This window comes from Arvicanthis niloticus, chromosome 13 (genome assembly GCF_011762505.2).
Source record: "Arvicanthis niloticus isolate mArvNil1 chromosome 13, mArvNil1.pat.X, whole genome shotgun sequence".
Lineage (NCBI taxonomy): Eukaryota > Metazoa > Chordata > Mammalia > Rodentia > Muridae > Arvicanthis > Arvicanthis niloticus.
In genome coordinates, this window is record NC_047670.1 from 77675242 (window position 1) to 77692147 (window position 16906).

The 16906-nt window shown below is 42.2% G+C and overlaps 1 protein-coding gene across 1 annotated transcript in view; it reads left to right on the top strand.

Moving 5' to 3' along the window:
• Nckap1l (NCK associated protein 1 like) overlaps positions 1-16906 on the top strand; it is a 44664-nt gene that overhangs the window by 14276 nt on the left and 13482 nt on the right. Inside the window, exons 10-22 of the mRNA XM_034516514.3 lie at positions 3857-3913; positions 4168-4264; positions 5361-5470; positions 5625-5757; positions 6110-6191; positions 6342-6400; positions 6609-6754; positions 8140-8272; positions 8534-8653; positions 10725-10870; positions 11157-11288; positions 13996-14214; positions 15553-15683. Coding sequence (XP_034372405.1) covers positions 3857-3913; positions 4168-4264; positions 5361-5470; positions 5625-5757; positions 6110-6191; positions 6342-6400; positions 6609-6754; positions 8140-8272; positions 8534-8653; positions 10725-10870; positions 11157-11288; positions 13996-14214; positions 15553-15683 — 1565 coding nt within the window. The remainder of the gene's footprint in view (positions 1-3856; positions 3914-4167; positions 4265-5360; positions 5471-5624; positions 5758-6109; positions 6192-6341; positions 6401-6608; positions 6755-8139; positions 8273-8533; positions 8654-10724; positions 10871-11156; positions 11289-13995; positions 14215-15552; positions 15684-16906) is intronic.

Genomic DNA, 16906 nt, shown 5'->3' on the forward strand with positions numbered 1-16906 from the left:
CCAAGCCAGTGGAAGAAAGCATGGTAAGAAGGAAGGACTCTTAGCATATGCTAGGCAATGTGACAAGAACAAACAAAACTAGGGTTGGAGAAGTTCATTGGCTTTGGCTACAGAGGTCACCTTTGTGTCCTGTGAGTGGTGAGGTTGAAAGCTGATTTTGACAGGCTTAGAAGTAAACGGGAGATAGTCATTCTGAAGGTAGAATCAAGTTCCAAGAAGAAGGAGGAAGGTATGGAATTGAGAGAGAGAGATCAGACTACCCAGGTTTACATGCACTTGTGGGCTCGTGCGCGGACACACACACACACACACACACACACATATACGAGGGTGCATATAGAGAAGTATGCACGTGTTTTCAACCTTATGTAAGAAAGTTATAGAAAAGCATTGGTTCTACAGTCTACATTATATCCTCAGATTTATTTATTACTATATCTCAGATATCTTTAAATATCAGTTTATAGAAACATTTTCTCTTTTTTGTTGTTTGTTTGTGACAGGTGTGGCTTTGTAGCTCAGGCTAGACTCAAACTTGTTGCAATCTTCCTGTCTTGGTTTCTGAATGCTAGGATTCAAGCATGAACCATGACACCTGGCTGAGGCTTTTTCTTCTTCTTCTTCTTCTTCTTCTTCTTCTTCTTCTTCTTCTTCTTCTTCTTCTTCTTCTTCTTCTTCTTCTTCTTCTTCTTCTTTAATAATTTAGGGGTTGGAGAGATGGCTCAGTGATTAAGAGCACTGGCTGCTCTTCCAGAGAGCCCGGGTTTAATTCTCAGAACCTATATGGTAGCTCAAAACCATCTGTAACTCCAGTTTCATGGTCTCTGACTCATTTTCTGGTCTCCTTGGGTAACACACACACATTCAGAATACAGATGTACATGTGGTTAGGACACCCCAAAACATAAAAATAAGTAAAAGCAACTGAACAATTCATTGTGTTTATAACATTATTTATCTCCCCTCCACATACTTTTTGAGGTAGGATCTCACTACCTCAAAGATCAACCAGAGATTCATCTCTGGTGGGTCTGAAACTCCCTATGTAGACTAGTCTGATATTGAACAGACAGAAATCTACCTGCCTTTGCCTCCTAAATCCTGGAATTAAAGATGTGCCATATAGGGTGTGAATTTTCTATAATTTTTAAAAATTAAATATAGTTTTGTGTTTATTTGCATATAATGTATGTGTACCTGATGTATGTGTGCCTATAATTATGTGTGGATATTTGTGTGTGTATATGTATATGATGTGTGTATGTGTATATGATGTATGCCCGTGTGCATATGTGTGTGTGTGCATATGATGTGTGTGTGTGTGTGTGTGTGTGTGTGTGTGTATGTAGGGGTTCGCACAATGGAAGTCAGAAGACAGCTTTGTGGAGTCTACTTTCTCCTGCTACCTTTACCTGTGCTCCAGGATGGATCAGAGGTCACCAAGCTTGAACAGTAGACTTGTGCATGCTTTAATTTGCTGGTGATGGACAATTGAACTGTTTTCATTTGAAAAGATAATTTTAAACAATTTTTTTGAGTTAGTGTCTTTCTATGTAGTGCTGGCTATTCTGGAACTTGCTGTACAGATTAGGCTGGCCTCAAACACAGGGAGATTCCCTGCTTCAGCCTCCCAAGTTAAACAATGCTTTAGAGAATATTTATTAACGTATTTTTTGTGAACATATTCAAATGTTTTTGTAACATAAGTTCTCAGATGTGGAGGATGATGCACTTCAAATTTTCTTACTCTCCTCTGACCCCCAAGCTAGGGATCAAACCCAGGGCTCTGTATGTGTTAGGCTATAGCACCGCTGAGCTAATCCCTAGCCTATATATCATCCAGCCTATATTTTAATAATAGATTTTTACCAAATTTTGCCCCCTTCTGATTGTCTTATTCACGATATATTAAGGGTAGAACTATGGCTTAGAGGCAGAATGTTTACTAACATGTGCAAGACCCTGCAGTGTCGTCCTCTGCACTGAAAAGAAACAAAACAACACCCTCCTCTAAAACAAAAACAAAACACAGTAAGGAGAATACTAGTTCCTCAATAACTGAGTAGTATTATTTCTTTAAAAAAATTGCCAAGGGCTGAAACAGGTGAAGGCACTTGTCACCAGGCCTGACAACCTGAGTTCCATCCTTGGAAACTACAGGGTGCAAGGAGAAAACCTTCTCTTAAATATTGTCCTCTGACCTCTATGTGTGAGGCACATGCACACTCCAACTTCACAAATAAATATATAGATTTTTTAAAAAAAATGCTAAGAAGAAAAAAAGAAGCATTTAAAAGAACAAAATAAAAGAACAAAGAAACAAGAATGTAGTAAGAATTCATTTCCAGGGTTGAGAGAATTGCATCTTTAAAACATAGGTCACAGGAAATAGCGATGTGTATGTATGAAGTTCTCTAGTGTTATGAGAAGCTCCTAACAGTAAGGACAGCAGCCAATATGTGTAATTTATAGTTCAAGAAGTTCTTTGACATAAATGATGTGATTTGATCTTTACAATAACTTAGGTATACTTTATTTATTTATTTATATATAGTACATACATATAATACATCATACATGTATGTATGTTTGTATATATGTAAATGAAAAGACAGGGGCTCAGTCCCTCAGTTAATGAGAGGTAGTAATATGAAATAATTCTAGCTTTTTTTTTTTTTTTACTCTTAATCTTGTGTCTGTCTCCTGTACTGGATGGAAGTTGAAATAATTATCCATTAGCGGTGCTATAGAGTTGAATCCTGATTTAATTAAGATAGTTTTCACCTCTAAGTGTTTTTAATTTTTATGCTAAGTTCAGTAAAGGAGAGGCTTGGAGAAGGGAAATGAGAGGTTACAGAATCTCTCTAGTGCCGTGGATGACAGCAGCTGACAGAATGAATGAAGACAGCAGGAGCAGGAGCAGAGGCCACTTAGTGTGGGGTTCTGGGGGCAGGTCTCTATTAGCAAAAAGATAGGATCAAACACTGCAGATGAACCACAGTAATAAAAAAGGTTATTTAATTTGGTGATTCAAGAGTTCACATTGACCTCAGAGGAATGGATTGTGCAGTGTTGAAGGCCTTATGAGACAGGAAGGGTCAGTGAGAGGTGAGGAGGGAAAAGGAGTGTATCTTTGGAGGAGCTGCTGGTGTGGGGAGAATGGGTGGAGCTCTGGATCAAGTGAGGATCTCCGGAAGTCCGAATTGTTTGTTGAGAGAGGCAATAAACCTGCAGAGAGGGAGGGATAAAAAGTGATAGATAACTGGTGAGCTAAACACTGGGAAGAGTGGGTGGGTAGGGAGATAGGTCCTGTAGTAAGCAGGGGTGGGAGTGGGGAGGTGGTTGTTTGTCATTCCCTTCCTCATCCCAATCAAATCTGGAAGAGTAGTTGATTGGAAAGTATCCAGTACTATCCAGTGTGAGAAGGACCTGACCTTCATCATCAGAGCCAACTGAGCACTGCAAGTCATGACCTTCCCACAGTAGTGTACTGTTTCCTTTCCTTTTTCTTTGTCTCTTCTCTTTTCCCCCCTTTCTTTATGTTTCTCCTTTTTTCTTCTCCGAAACCCCTTTATTTTCCTTGTCTTTTGATAGATTCTCTGGATGTCTCCCTGGTTGGCCTTTAACTCACGATCCTCCTGCTCTGCCTCCTGAGTGCTGTGATGACAGGCATGCATTATGGTAACCTGGCTTGGCTCCTGTAGTGATTGTCTTTTGAGAATGCAGCTTACATAGAGCAGGATGGCCTTGTTTGCATAGTGTGAGAAGAATGGGTGAGAACCCTGCTAGTTAGGGTGCCTGTACTTAACCAACAGATAGCATGACACCCTACTGTGCTTGGTCTGTCAATCCTCAGGTACAGTAAGCGAGTGGCAGATATCAAGGAGAGCAAGGAACATGCCATTACAAACAGGTAAAGGTGGGATGTGGGCCTGGAGGGGCTGGGATAGGAATCTCTATATAGACTGGGCTCATCCCAGGGACTTCCTGCAGCCCCACAGATGTTTGTATCTTCTCTCTGAGTCTGAGTTTAGCGCTGAGCCTTCCTTCTGCCTCACACTCCTCCCCCTCGCCCCCTCCCCCCCAAGTGCCTCTGTCTTCTGCACTACTTCTGGGGAACTTGTGAGGGAGGGAAAGGCAATATTTCTCTACACTTTCCTTCCTCAGTGGACAGTTTCACTGTCAACGCCGGCAGTTTCTGAGGACAGCTGTGAAGGAGTTGGAGACTGTGTTAAATGATGAGCCGGGCCTGCTGGGTCCTAAGGCAAGAGAAACGTTGGGGGAGGGATGATGACCAATGACTATGTGTGTGTGTGGTGAGCTAGCACTCATGAGACACTGCATTTCAAAACCCCTTCATGCGTATGTGCGAGTCATTTCAGAACAACTCGATGACAGCCTTCCCTTTTTTGAACAAAAAGCCCAGTTCCTCCCTGTCAGTCATCACCTGATTCAGGCCATCCGCTCTAATTCACATGTGTGTGTGTGTGTGCTCATGCATGTTAGCATATATGAGTCTGAAGGCCAGAGGATAATCTCAGGTCCTGTTCTTCAGAGGCTTTTCACCTTGTTCTGATGAGACAGAGTCTCTCACTGGCCTGAGGCTCATGTATTAGGCAAGGCTGACTGACCAGTGAGTTCAGGAATCTGAAAGCCTTTGCCTCCTGAGTGTTGGAATTACAAGTGCATGCCTCTGTGCATGTCTTCTTTTTTTCATGGGTTCTGGTGACTGAACTGAGATCCTCATGCTTTCATGGCAAACACTTCACCAGTGGAAACATCTCTCATGTTTATTTCTGAGTCTCTTGTGATCAATTTGTATGTGTATGTGTGCTGATTCCGTGACTCTCCAAGATTCCAAATGTTCTTTGTTTTCCCTTGGCAACATCATAGATAGCATGCCATCTAACAGCTATTTGCATATTTGGCGTATCTTCTATTTGAGTGCAAACTAATTGATGACAGAGCTTGCTTTCTGTTTTAAGCTATATAAATACCCATTAAGTATTTCTAAAATTTAATTTTGTGAGGAGGAAGGGGTATTGACTGTGAGCCAGGGGCAACATGTGTGTGTCTGTGTCACATGGTTCAGCTTTCTGTGTGCCTTCGTGCTTGTTTCCAGATGCCATTGGTGTGGCTGCACAATTATATCCACATACAGATTATTTCAACAGTTTTTTTTTCTGTGCTTAATACCCCTGTTCTTTTTCCCTGTTCTGGGCATTGAACCCAGAGATTTTTGCCTGAGAGGTGAGTACTCTACCATAAGCTATGTTCGCACACTAAATTTTTTTTTAATTGTTTTTTAAGTAGGAAATCTTTTTAAGTAGAAAATTCTAATAGTCTTTGTCCTCTCTTAGGCCCTTTTTGCTTTCATGGCTCTGTCTTTCATTCGTGATGAGGTCACTTGGCTGGTTCGCCATACAGAAAATGTCACCAAGACTAAGACACCTGAAGACTATGCTGACTCGTTAGTATTTACTTAACCTTGTCCATAGACTGGGAGAAGGGGGACAGGAAGGTGTCACATGATCTAGGGGCATCTCAGTCCCTGCCCTGAATGGCTGTGTGTCTCCCCTCACAGTTCTATTGATGTCTGTCTGTCTCTGTCCTCATCTTTACAGGAACATTGCAGAGCTTCTGTTCCTGTTGGAGGAGATCAGGGCTCTGGTCAGAAGACACATCAAAGTGATTCAGCAGTACCACCTTCAGTACCTGGCCAGATTTGATGTCCTTGTGCTTAGTGACATCATTCAGGTATGTTCCACTGATGACATCTTGGAGATCCCAGCATGATTCCTGGTAACTTTTCCTTCTGGAGCAACTGTGGCTGAATGTCTGTAGTTTGGGTGTCAAGAAGCTGCTATACACTACAGATGAATAATCTCAGCAGATTTCTTCCCTCTAAGCAAGAGGAAAGAAAAATGAGCAGAAGTGGCATGTCTCATGGCAGGGATCCTAGGTAGCTCTTCTGTTCCTTGCTTGAGTCTTTCTGTTTTGGGTGGCCAGCAGTTCCTTCTACCTTCACATACTGACTGAGCCTGTGGTTGCATTTTTCATCCTATGAACCTTGAGCACTGACTGCACCTTCTACTTTTTTTTTTTTCAGAACCTGTCTGTGTGTCCTGAAGAGGAGTCTGTCATTATGTCCTCATTTGTTAGTACGCTGTCCTCTCTGAATCTCAAGCAAGGTGAGTAGTGGGAGGCTGACACAGATTTCCTGGAAAACTGGTCTGTCAGCCAGAGCCCTAGATAAGAGAACTCTGAAGAGGCTGCCATCCTGTGCAGCCAGGTGCTTGGTACTGTTTTTATCATTTTCTTTTACATTTCTGTTTTTATAGTTGATAATGAAGAGAAATTTGACTTTTCTGGATTAAGGCTGGATTGGTTTCGCCTACAGGTAAGGCTCTCATTCAGTGGTGGTCTCCATTCTCAGATTCTTCCACGAGTCTCTCCACCATTTTTAATTTCTTAATCGCAGAGAATAAGTAATCCTTGAAAACTGCTGACTAGACAAGATACAACACACCCAGATCAGATTATAGCCTCAAGGCGCAGCTTCATCTCATTTGTCTTGTTTTCTCTACTCTTCCCAACTCCAATCACAGGCGTATACCAGCGTGGCAAAGGCACCGTTGCACCTGCATGAGAACCCTGACCTAGCCAAGGTCATGAACCTCATCATCTTTCACTCCCAGATGTTGGACTCAGTAGAGAAAATGCTGGTGGAAACCTCTGACCTTTCTACTTTCTGGTGTGTCCTGTTTCTGATTTCATCACCAGTCCACTTGATATCTCTCTCTGTCTCTGTGTCTCTGTCTTTCTCTCTCTCTCTCTCTCTCTCTCTCTCTCTCTCTCTGTCTCATGTGTCTTGGAACTCACTCTGATTGACTCATAGAGATCTGTCTGCTTCTGCCTTCTGAGTGCTGGGATTGAAGGTATGCGTCCATGTTCTCTTATAAACTTCTTTAGTTTTTTTTTGTTGTTGTTGTTATTTTAAATTCTTAGGATACTATAATTTAAATGTTTATACTCATTTATGGGTATTAATGTATGTCTCTCTGTGTGTATGCCACTTGTGTGTGGGTACCCACAAAGGACAAAGGAAGGTGCTGGATCCCTTGGAGCTGGAGTTATATAGGTGGTTGTGAGCCACCTGATATGAGTACTGGGGACTCTCAAAGAGCAGTAAATGCTCTTAAATACCAAGCCATCTTCCCAGCTATGACATTCAGATTTAAAAGCCTGGAAACCAAGTGTGTTGTCACATTTATAATCTCAGCACTTGGAAGGTAAGGACAGTAGGATTAGGAATTCAAGGTCATTCTTGGCTTCTTAATGAGCTGAAGAAAAGAATGGACCTCAAAGAGACTGTCCTAAAAACCAAAGAAACATGAGTACTTGAGATCCTGCAGTAGGAGGATTGCTGAGTTTTAGGCCAGCCTAGGCTATCTAGTGAGTCCCAAGCTATGAAGTAAAAACCTGTCTCAAAAACCCAAAGTAAAATAAAGGAAACATGAATGTTGTGGAAGTTTAGTGTTGGGAAATTAAGAAATAATTGAGAGAGCTGGAGAATAGGGCTGTTGAAGAATGAATACTCATCTATTTTCAACAGATGACACTTGGCAATAATCAGTTGATCACTGTAATGTGTAACTTTACTCCTTGAAGGATCGAAACAAGCAAACAAACAAAACCCACCAATCCCCCCCCCCAAAAAAAAACAAGAAAAGAACAAAACATGATGTTCATGTCTGCTCTTTGCAGTCTATAGAAATGGAGAATTATCACTCGCATAAACATAATACTTACGAAGGAAAGGCAAGTCTCATGCGATTCATCCAAGTTTTCTGGAGCTCTAATGTCATATTTTGAGGAAATGTGAATTTGGAACTACTGAATTAGAGAGGATGGCCTGAATCAGGTGATGACTAACAGGGAGGAACTGTGAATTTTGTTCAGGAGAGGTAAGGCTGTCATTGCACTGCTCTGAAAGCCATTGCAAGACTCTGAAAAGGTTCTTTGGTTTACTTCTACCTCTAGGATAGAAAGGAGGAGGGAGTGGCAAATAGAAAGAAGAAAATTGTTGAAAGAGTCTGGTTATAAACCCTGGTTTTTAGTCTTTTTCTTTCTCTACAGCTTTCATCTCCGTACCTTTGAGAAGATGTTTGCTACGACCCTGGAGGAACCAACCATGCTTCGCTACACCATCGCCTTCCCTCTGATTTGTGCTCATTTTGTCCACTGCATTCATGAAATGTGCCCAGAGGAGGTTGATATTCTGACTTTCAAGCTCTAACATATCTCTAGTCCTGTCTCTTCTCTATGTCTCAAAATATAGTTCTAGAGATTGGTTTTGATCCTGAGAAGGGAACAAGAATAAGTCCCAAACATCTCAGTTTGATATAGATTATAGCCTCTCTGGTTTGTTCCTTTTTTCTTAGAGGAGAATGACTCAGGCAAGGAGCAAGAGCAGTGTGGGAAGGGGGATGTGTCCTTTATATGATGTGTTTCTTTCTGGTCCTCTCCACAGTACCCTCACCTGAAGAACCATGGCCTTCACCACTGCAACTCCTTCCTGGAAGAGCTGGCCAAGCAGACCAGCAACTGTGTGCTTGAGATATGTGCTGAACAGCGGAACCTGAATGAACAGGTATTTCTACATCCTGGTTCAGTCTCTTTTCTTACCTTCAGTGCCTTTTCCTGAGGCTACCCTTGTTTCTTTCTTGAAGGTCAGATTCTCCATTTCTTAAGTAGGGCTAAGGCTTTTGTGAACTTTGGTTTATGACAGGACTCCTCTATCAGTATAGTCACTTCAAATAATCTCTTGGGATCAGAATCACAATGCACAACCTTTTGACATTGTGACCTGAGGTGGCCATCGACAAAGTTCATGCTGGAGAACTCCATAACTGAGTTACAAAATGCAAAATGACACACATGCACGCACGCACACACACACATGCGTGTGCACGCATGCACACACACGCCTTAATGTTTGTGATTTTGTTTTATCTTTGGTTGCACATGATCTGTTGTGGTAGGTTGGATACACTTAGTGGATAGAAACACCTGAAAACACTTTTACCTGAGCAGTTAAAGTCCATTAAAATCTGTGTTCCATTTGGAGAGTTTTGGGAGACAACCTTTGTCTTCTTTGCATGGTGCTCACATGCTTGGAACAATGGTCCCAGATCTATCTTATCTAATCTTTCTGTCATCAGCATACCAGTCTACAACTAACTGGACATTTTCAAGCACTCTAGTGCTGATCTCCAGGGTTACTTTCTTGTCTTCTATTTTTTTTTTTTTTCTGGTCTTCCTCCCTTTATTGACTCATAGCACCTGGTAATGATTAGATCAGCCTACATTTCAGAAAATCAGGAATAAGAAGTTAGTTTTGTTCTTGTCTCTGGAACCTTGAATTTCCCAGACTACTCACCCTTCCTGGGTTTGAGTCAGAATAGTAGCAACTTTTGTAGGAGAGGAAATAAGGTGTGTGTGTGTGTGTGTGTAGAATAAGTGTGTGAGTACAGATAAACAGTTATTGGTATGAGGAAGCCTTTTCATTGTCTTATGTATCAAGTAAGGATAAAATACCCTTTTCCCCCCACAGAGTCATAATAAGGATTAAATGAAATAGCATACAGGAAATATTTGGTATATACAGCAGGCAATAAGTGTTAGCACTTGTGTTGTGTGAAGCTTGATGGACACAAACCTCTTAGGCTAACAGTTTGGAGTGAAGACTAAGAAGGGATGTACATGATCCCTGTCTTTGGGAATGTCCCAGTGTGGGTAAGAAAAATACAAATATGTGATTAAAAATGCAAGTAATTTATGCACAGAAGACACGCAAGTGAGGACACTTACAGCTGTATTCATCATACTCTACAAATACCTACTACATGCATGGTAAATAGGTTTACTCAGTGCTGTATCAGGAGTGACTAAGCCGTGAGTGAGTAATTATTTGTGCACAGAACTGTTGTAAGCAAGTGAGTGTTGGCCCTTCAGAGTTAACATTTTGAGTAAATAATTATTGATTATATTTATATTATATTATAATTATATTATAATTAAGAATAGGAAGTGTGATTACAAAAATGAATTTTCTTGTGTGGCTCTTACCTGTTCTAAAAGCAGTTCCATAGTGATTCCCTAAAGCAACTTGAGTGTCAAGTAATGACTTGTATTTTCTGTAGGGCTACACGGAGAAAGGAGAGATGGAGGATTGATGTTTGAGCTAGTTAGCAACACACACACACACACACACACACACACACACACACACACGCTTAAGAAAAAGAAGAAACAAGGAAAGAATTCTGAACACATGTGAACTTTGAGAATTTGGTAGTCCGGGCAGTAGACAGAACAAGAAGTGGTATAGCTGGTGAGATGATAAGTTTAAATAGCAAAAAGTATTGTTTCCTCACTTTGGGACCCTACAAGGTAAGTGGAGTTTTGGCTCTGTTTTCCCTTAGATTTTTCTGTTAGGAAAGACCTCAGATGTGGGTGGGGTAGCTGTGCTTTTATCCTTTAAAGACACTGGTATCTCAGAGCTTGAGGATACATAGGGAAATATTTATGAACACTGGAAGAGGTGAGAACATTCTAAAAAGGTCCCCATTAGAGAAAGAGAAGTTAAATGGGTGGGGAGAGGAGCAGATGATGGAGGAACCTTCTCTCAGCTGTTAGCAATGACCACGTCTCTTCCAAAGCTTCTACCTAAGCACTGTGCCACCACCATCAGCAAAGCCAAGAACAAGAAGTCCATGAAGCAGAGGCAGACTCCCAGGAAAGGAGAGCCTGAGAAGGACAAGCCAGGAGCAGAGAGTCACCGGAAGAACCGCAGCCTTGTCACTAAGTGAGGATCTGGCTCCTTAGAGCCAAATGGTGCTGTATCAAAGGAGGGAGAAAAGGCAAAGAGGGAATGTGATATGGGGCAGGGGGAAGTAGGGGATTGATAGATACAAAAAAACACCTAGGTGAATTTCCTACTTTGCTTTTGAAGAACATCAGTGTGTACCATTCTAGGCTGAGTGTCTCTCCAGAGGGCAGGGCTTCCAACAACATGGCCTGGCATTTCCTTTCCAGATGCCAATAGACAGCACCAGCCCAGCACCATAATCAAATTCCTTTTTTCCTTTCAGCATGGACAAACTACATCTAAATTTGACTGAATTGGCACTGGCAATGAATCACGTGCACAGTTTCTCTGTGTTTGAACACACCATCTTCCCATCTGAGTATCTCAGCAGCCACCTGGAGGCCAGGCTCAACAGGTAGCACTCTCTGGCCCATGTTTGTATTCTGTGGCAATCTTCAGTGTGGCTCTGTTCGTTCCATCCTGGTAGTCATGTCACAGGCTAGAGACTCTGATACAGTCTGGTTCCAAGCACCTCTGTGGGAAAGAAAAAAAGAAGCCTTATTCTTATAGATTTTAATGAGCAGCTGGTCTATCTCCCTTGTTTGGTAGAGTGAGCAGAGAGGCCAGCAATTGGGAGATAGAGGCTGGAATATCAGGAGCTTAAGGTCATCCTTGGTTACCTAGAGAATTCTAGGCCAGCCTGAGTATACAAGACTCTAAAAGGGGGGGGGGGGGGGAAGAGTACAGAGTCGTTGCATCCTGCAGTACTGTGCCCACATCCTGGCCATTAGCTATAACAATGGAGCAGATTATTTAACTTATCTTAGTCAGTTTCCTTCCTATTAAGTCCAGGATAATTATATTTACCTTGTAGATCATGGAGAATGACCTGAAATTGAGGGTTAGTAGACAAATACAGATTACTGTGAGTGCAAAGTTCCTGCCATATAATAAGCCTTAGTTAAATAAATTCCTTTCCTGTACTTTGCCCCTTATTCCATTGTTTTCTGAAGAAGGAAGATACTACTTATGTCTGAGGCACTGTAGTTAGGGGGATGAGAGGAGTGATTATGGCTAATTCATTGTCCTTTTGCGTTTTGTCTTTGAATACAAGCAATTAATTTAACATGTATTTATTGAACACCTACTATGTCAGGGCCATTCTAGAGGTTGTTGATAAAGTAGCATACGAAACATAGCCCTGCTCCATGAAGTTTACCTTGTAGTAGGGGAGACAGACTAACAAAATAAGAGAGCAGCACATATGTCAGGTTAGTGATAAACTAAATAGAAAGATAAATCAGGGAAGGGAGATGTCATAGGAAGTGTATGTATGCTAAGGAGTTGATGTAGTTTTATATAGTATGTTCATGGTGTCCACCTTGAAAAAAATGACATTTGAATGAACCGATGAAGGAACTATAAAGCCAGGTATGGTATGTGACTGTCTGGGAACAATCATTGTACACAGAATAACCACTATTTCCAAAGCTGAGATGGAGACATGTTCAAGGAACAAGGAGGCAGAGTGGTGGCAGAAAGAGAACCCGAGTGAGCTGGGTGGGACATGAGGTTAGACTGCAGTGGAGGAACTGTGCAGAATACTGTAAGGACTGGGCCAAATCTAGACATGCAGCCTTTGCTGTAATAAGATATGTGTTCACAGTTTGCTCTGGCTTTATCAGCATGAATGAGAACAGAAGCAGGCGACCAGTTATAAGTTGTGTTTTGGCTGTGAGAGATGCAGATTTATTTTTCTGCATATTTAGGGTTTTGCCTGGGTGAAGTAAAATTAGTTTGTTTTTGTTCTGTACACATTAACTCTAGAGGAGGAAGTGCTTTTGTTGCACACACGATGTCAAGGAGGTGATGGTGTGATAATTACCCATGCACACCTTCAGCAGCTGTGGTGTTTTCCAGGCCCTGAAGCAGTAAGGGTGTGATCCTTAGTTTCCTGGAATCTCTGATTCTTGCTTCACAGGGTCATTATTCCAAAAAGCTCCAGGGTTTGTCTAAAGGTTTTAGCTTTAAAAAAATTAATGGAAAAAAAATTTTTATGTGTGGGGGTGTTTTGCTTGCATGTGTATCTGTGCATCGCACACATATTTGGTGTCTTTGGATACCAGAAGAGGATGTTGAGTTCTCTGGAACTGGAGTTAGGGATGGTTGTTAGCTTCTACCTTACTCCTTTTTGAGACAGAACTTCTCTAAGCAGTATGTAGTCCAGGATAGACTTTAGATCATAACCCTCCTACTTTCCTGCTCTGAATGCTGGTATCACAGGTGTGTGCCACCACAACTGGCTAAAAGTTCCAATATTGATTAGGCCTGCTTCTCATCTTTTTTTATATGTTATTTTCCTTTAAGTGGTACCCATGGTTCTAAAATTTTCCCATTCATTTGTGGGAATAGAGCTTCCTGAAGTCCTGCCATAAACATTTTGACAAAATGGCAACTAAACAAAGACTTCCAAATATCTCTCAGCTTAGGAAAAATTTGAGGAACTCATGTATACTAAGGTGCAAATGAGGGATATACCTTGAAGGGTATGTTCTACCCTGAATGTTTACCTTAAAAAAACAAAACAAAGAAAAAGCTGTAAGTCAAAGGACTGGCTTTAACAGGAAAGCTTAGCCCTGAGGAAGGAATATACTGTACACTTGACTGTATGTGGCAGCAGACATATATTCTGTCTTCTCTTGAGGATGTAGCTTCAGTACTCTATCTGGTCTAGCATTTATGAGAACCAGGGACTGCATTGTATCTCCAAGGATTTCTAAGGATGTTTTTTCATTCTTGGGAAAAGTTGGGACTAATTCTTTCCTTAGAGTTAGATGGCATTTGGAAACTCAGGTCTTTTACCAGCTGATCTAATTTCTCCAGAGAGAGAAATGGTTAGGAATCAAATGTCAGTGGACACAAGTCCAAGCTGCCACTGGCCAGCTCTGTAATCTTCAGCAAGTGATTTACTTAGTTTTATTATCCACAAAATAGGGATAATAGTGCCTACCTTAGTGGGTTGCTGTGGGGTTTAAATGAGATAATATGTGTAGCACCAGGAATGTCCAGTTGTTTCTGTTTTTGTTAATATATTTGTAATTAATAAGGCTTTTGTCATTTAGAGCCATCGTGACTTTGGCTGGTTACAATGCCACAACCCAGGAGATCCTTAGGCCTTCTGAGCTGTTGGCAGGAGTCAAAGCATACATCAGTTTCATTCAGTCATTGGCACAGTTTTTGGGCGCAGATGCTTCCAGAATTGTTCGCAATGCCCTCCTACAGCAGACACAGCCGCTGGACTCCTGTGGCGAGCAGACTGTCACCACTCTCTACACAAACTGGTCAGTGTTCTTTCTTCCCATTGTCTCACCTCTACTAGTACTTTTTCCTTGCATAGTAGGTCTTCATGATCAAGCATTTTTAACCTGCAACATCTCTCTGAACCTGCAAAGGAGGTTTGTTTTTGTTTGTGAATGACAGCAACATGAAAGGCAGACCTGGATCCTCTGCTGTTCTAGCTTTTACATCACTCTCTATACCTCAACCCTGCAGCTCTTTGACCTTGTTCCTCTTAATGTCTAATACTTAACTTTCCTTTTCTGGATTCTTATTTTTTCTGTTGAAAAGGACTCTGTCACTTCTTTCTGACATTCTTATTTCTCCTTTTTGCTTTCTCCCTCCTGCACACTGCCTCATTCTCAGCCAAGGCTGTGTCAAGTCCAGTAGATTGTTCTGAACAGGGAAAGGGGCCCTCTTGGAAAGCACATTTTTAGAGCCAAGAGATAGATTTTTCCCTCCCCAAGCCACTGGGTGGCGCTTTAAATCTACTATCAGCTTATCGGGATACTGGGAAGGGGCCAGCCTGGTTAGGTAGGTGTACTTTACCAGCTAGGCTAGGGCTTTGAGCATCTATAGTAATAGGATTGCCTCTCTCACAGAGAGCGCTACCTTTTAGTTCCCACTCAATTGTGCTGCACTAAGTTATTTTTTAATGTAAATTTTCAATTTTAAAATTTGACAACCAATAGTAATTAATGGGGGTGGGGGGGAACTGATTGGAAGCTGAGTTTGGCTCACTGGTGGTTAGCCCATGGTGCTGTAAAATACAAACTCAGAACTGGTAGGTATCTAGGTGAGTACTGCAGTTGGTAGGCCTTTGTCTGCAGATACTGCTGGAGCCAGATCCTCTGACTTCTTCAGAGGTTAGGAGGGAAGATTTGAAGACTGGGTGATGTGTGCTCCTATCAGCCAGAGGTTTGATTTGAGACTGGATTCTGGGATTCTGGGTCCTTAGTCTAGCCTTTTTATGGAGAGGATATAGCTTAGGTGTATTTCAGAGGAACCCAGTTAATGCTTTAAAAAATGCCAGTGTGAGCCTGTCTTACCTGACAGAGAGGGTAAGAGCAAAGTTGTTGAAAGAAAGCAGAGCTGAAGGCTGGCACTACATGACACCATATTGAAGGCATGGTGGCATACCTATGGAATGGAGGCCATGTGGAATCACATCTGCTTCTGATCCAACCACTTGAGGGTGTTAAATAGATTGCTATATTGCCTTCTTTCAGTCTTTCTTCTTCACTTTAGCCCCTAGCAGGGTTTCTCCCTGACTCCATCGTGGTGGTGGCAGAAATGACTGGATGCTAACTTATGCTTCCCTGACCTCCCCTCCTGCTCCACAGGTACCTAGAAAGTCTCCTCAGACAGGCGAGCAGTGGAGCCATTGTCCTCTCCCCAGCCATGCAGGCCTTCATCAGCCTTCCCCGAGATGGGGAGCAGAACTTCAGTGCTGAGGAGTTCTCGGACATCTCTGGTGAGCCCAGGGCCCTGGTCTCCTTGCCACAGAGCTGAACTTTGTGCTTCAACAGTACCTTGGCCTAATTCCTCCTGCTTTCCCAGAGGCCTATTCGGTGCTTCTCTTGGTGTCTCTGCTGAACTCTGCTCAACTTTAGGGACACATAAAAAGAGATTCTGAAGCAAGGTCCAGGACTGAGAAGTAACTTGGGGCTGAAGGTGAAGAGAGAAAAGGAGAGAGGTTTAGGAGTTAGTCAGGCTCACTAGTCAGTGGAGGGATTTATTCTTAAAGAATGGTGACAGATTTAAAGTTTGAGGAAAGACATTCTTATGGGGGACTTATTAAGTGGTGATCTGATGTGCTGGAGCCTTCTTCCTTGATGAGATGGTGAAAGACATTACTGTGGGCCAAGTTTTAAGTGCTTACACATAGAATTCAAGCCACACAACAGCCTTGAGGCAACTCCTCTTGCTATCCATATTTTCCAGATGAACACTCTGAGGTACTGAGAAGTGGGGAGGTGCTGAGGTCGCACATCCATAAATGGTGGGATTTCAACTCGTATAGTCAAATGTGTGTGTGTGTGTGCGCGCGCGCGCAGATAAGGGAGGTAATGGTGAGTTGGAAAGCCATTCCTTCTTAAAAGAGGGCTTGAAGCCATGTAATTCCTTCTCAATACTTGTGGTACCAACTGAGAATTAGTGAAGGATCCTAATATATTTCTTTTTCTTGCACCTCCATGTAAATGATGGATTGTTCATGGGACCTAGGATAGGCGGTGGTGTTCCACGGCTCAGACTTCTTCATTCTCCTTTCCTGGGGATGACAAGGAAATCAAAGAACATAACTCTGTTTTCCATCTCTGCCTCTTTATTTCCTGCATTCTATCTGTAAACAGACTATACTTTGCCTGCTGCAGGTTTTAGATGCCCCCTTTCAACAGCTCTACCCACAAGCTGTAGGCAGCCTCTAAAACCTGCTTTAGGTCTTGCTGACAACTGACAAGCAGCGGGAGGCAGTGCACATTCACCCTTCTGCCACCCCCACCCCAATTTGTCTGGGTTGCCATGGTGATGGGGCAATGTTACTTCAAAAATAGATAGATAAGAAGAAAAGGATGCCATAGGGTTACTAACTGGGGGTAGCAATGGCTGAAGTAGAGGGTTTTGCAGATCCACTCAGTATACCAGCCTGCTGCCTCTTCATTAGTTTCAGAGAAGGCAATTTTGACCCTTTCCCCC